This window comes from Helianthus annuus, chromosome 16, assembly GCF_002127325.2.
Source record: "Helianthus annuus cultivar XRQ/B chromosome 16, HanXRQr2.0-SUNRISE, whole genome shotgun sequence".
Lineage (NCBI taxonomy): Eukaryota > Viridiplantae > Streptophyta > Magnoliopsida > Asterales > Asteraceae > Helianthus > Helianthus annuus.
In genome coordinates, this window is record NC_035448.2 from 168,259,773 (window position 1) to 168,261,210 (window position 1,438).

At 39.6% G+C, this 1,438-nt stretch overlaps 1 protein-coding gene across 1 annotated transcript; it reads left to right on the plus strand.

The window, feature by feature from the left end:
• Nucleotides 1–307: 307 nt before the first annotated feature.
• Nucleotides 308–1,102, plus strand: LOC110916261. Its single transcript, XM_022160996.2, has one exon. It carries the CDS (start codon nt 308–310, stop codon nt 1,100–1,102), a length of 795 nt encoding a protein of 264 aa, XP_022016688.1.
• Nucleotides 1,103–1,438: the final 336 nt, after the last annotated feature.

Here is a 1,438-nt window from a genome sequence, read left to right on the forward strand (position 1 = left end):
ACTGTCGCACGATGATCGGATCACCCGATTGCCAGAGGCTGTGATCCATCACATTTTTTCGTTCATAGATACTCGATCTGTTGTTCAAAGTAGTCTTCTATCACGAAGCTGGGAAAATACATGGAAATCGCACCCGCATTTGAACTTCGAGATCGGCCCATCTCCCGATTAGGTAAGGGCCTCTAAATTCCCCAATTTCACGCACCGCTTTCTATCTAAGCGTGATGACGTTACGGAGCTTTCCACCATCGCGTTCCGATCAAATTCAATCACTCTTCGGCTTCTTAAATAGATCATACTCTATGCGATGTCGCACAAGACCCGGAAGCTAAAGATTGAATTCTCGGGTGATAAGCTAACACGACGTGGCGGATTTGATTCATCTTTGCTTAGATCTCGATATCTCCAACACCTTTCTCTGAACATTGATTTTGGGCTTAAAATCAGTCCATCTCTGACATGGGATTTTCCGGCTCTAACCACTCTAACTATTAAACGTGTTACATTCACGTTACAACTTGTTAATGATGATGCAAGTAAGTCTGTTGATCTGTTTTCCCGATTTCCGAATCTGAAAACTCTTGCGTTGGATGACTGTACGTTATCTGATATTGATACTTTCATAATCAAGTCAAGTGAGTTAGAGAGTCTATACTTGATCGGTATTTATCATTCGTGTGAGTTTGTGGTCTCCGCTCCAAAACTTTCATTGTTCACGTATAACGGCATTGCTCGGTTTTCGTTATCAGCCAAAGATCTCAATTCATTAAATACAGTAAATTTTCAAACGATCTATAGTAGATCTATTGAGGAGCATTCTATGTTACTTGAGTTAATGATCAAGACGTTCCAACAACTCTATAAGGCAAAGTCTCTTACCATAAACTTAGAAGCCTTGAAGCTTCTTTCTATGTTCCCAGAATTGTGTGAAAGACGAAATTGCCCTTTCACAAGTCTGCAGAGTTTGACTGTGGTTTCAGGCCACTGGCTACCGCATTCCTTGACTGGGTTTTCCGGTGTTTTTGATTATTTCAGTCGCAGCTCTCCGGCTCTTAAGATTCATATCGATTCGAATCCAACACCTTTGCGGTTCCGTTATTAGTGTTTTGATCCTGTCTGCAGCATGAAGAAATCATTGTCTGGTTGCTGGTAAGGTCAGTCAAAATTCTTTTGATATTAAACTTGCAACTGCTGCATGCACAGGTACATGTGAAGCTGATACAGAAAGTAACTTGTAAAATTTTGAAACACATGTATACACAAAATAAATATGTAAACTTGTTTTAATTGGTAAGTGTTATTAGTCTTCTGAACCCTTGTTTCTTTTTCTTTTTGTTTTTTTTAGGCAGAGGTGGAGGAGATTCAAAGTCATCATCATCAACAAATCAAGGACGTCTTTTTTTTAAACGAGCTTAGGTTGTGTATATAAAGCTTGGGT

Coding starts and splice junctions, on each gene's coding strand:
- LOC110916261 (XM_022160996.2), top strand. CDS start 308: ATGTCGCACAAGACCCGGAAGCTAAAGATTGAATTCTCGGGTGATAAG.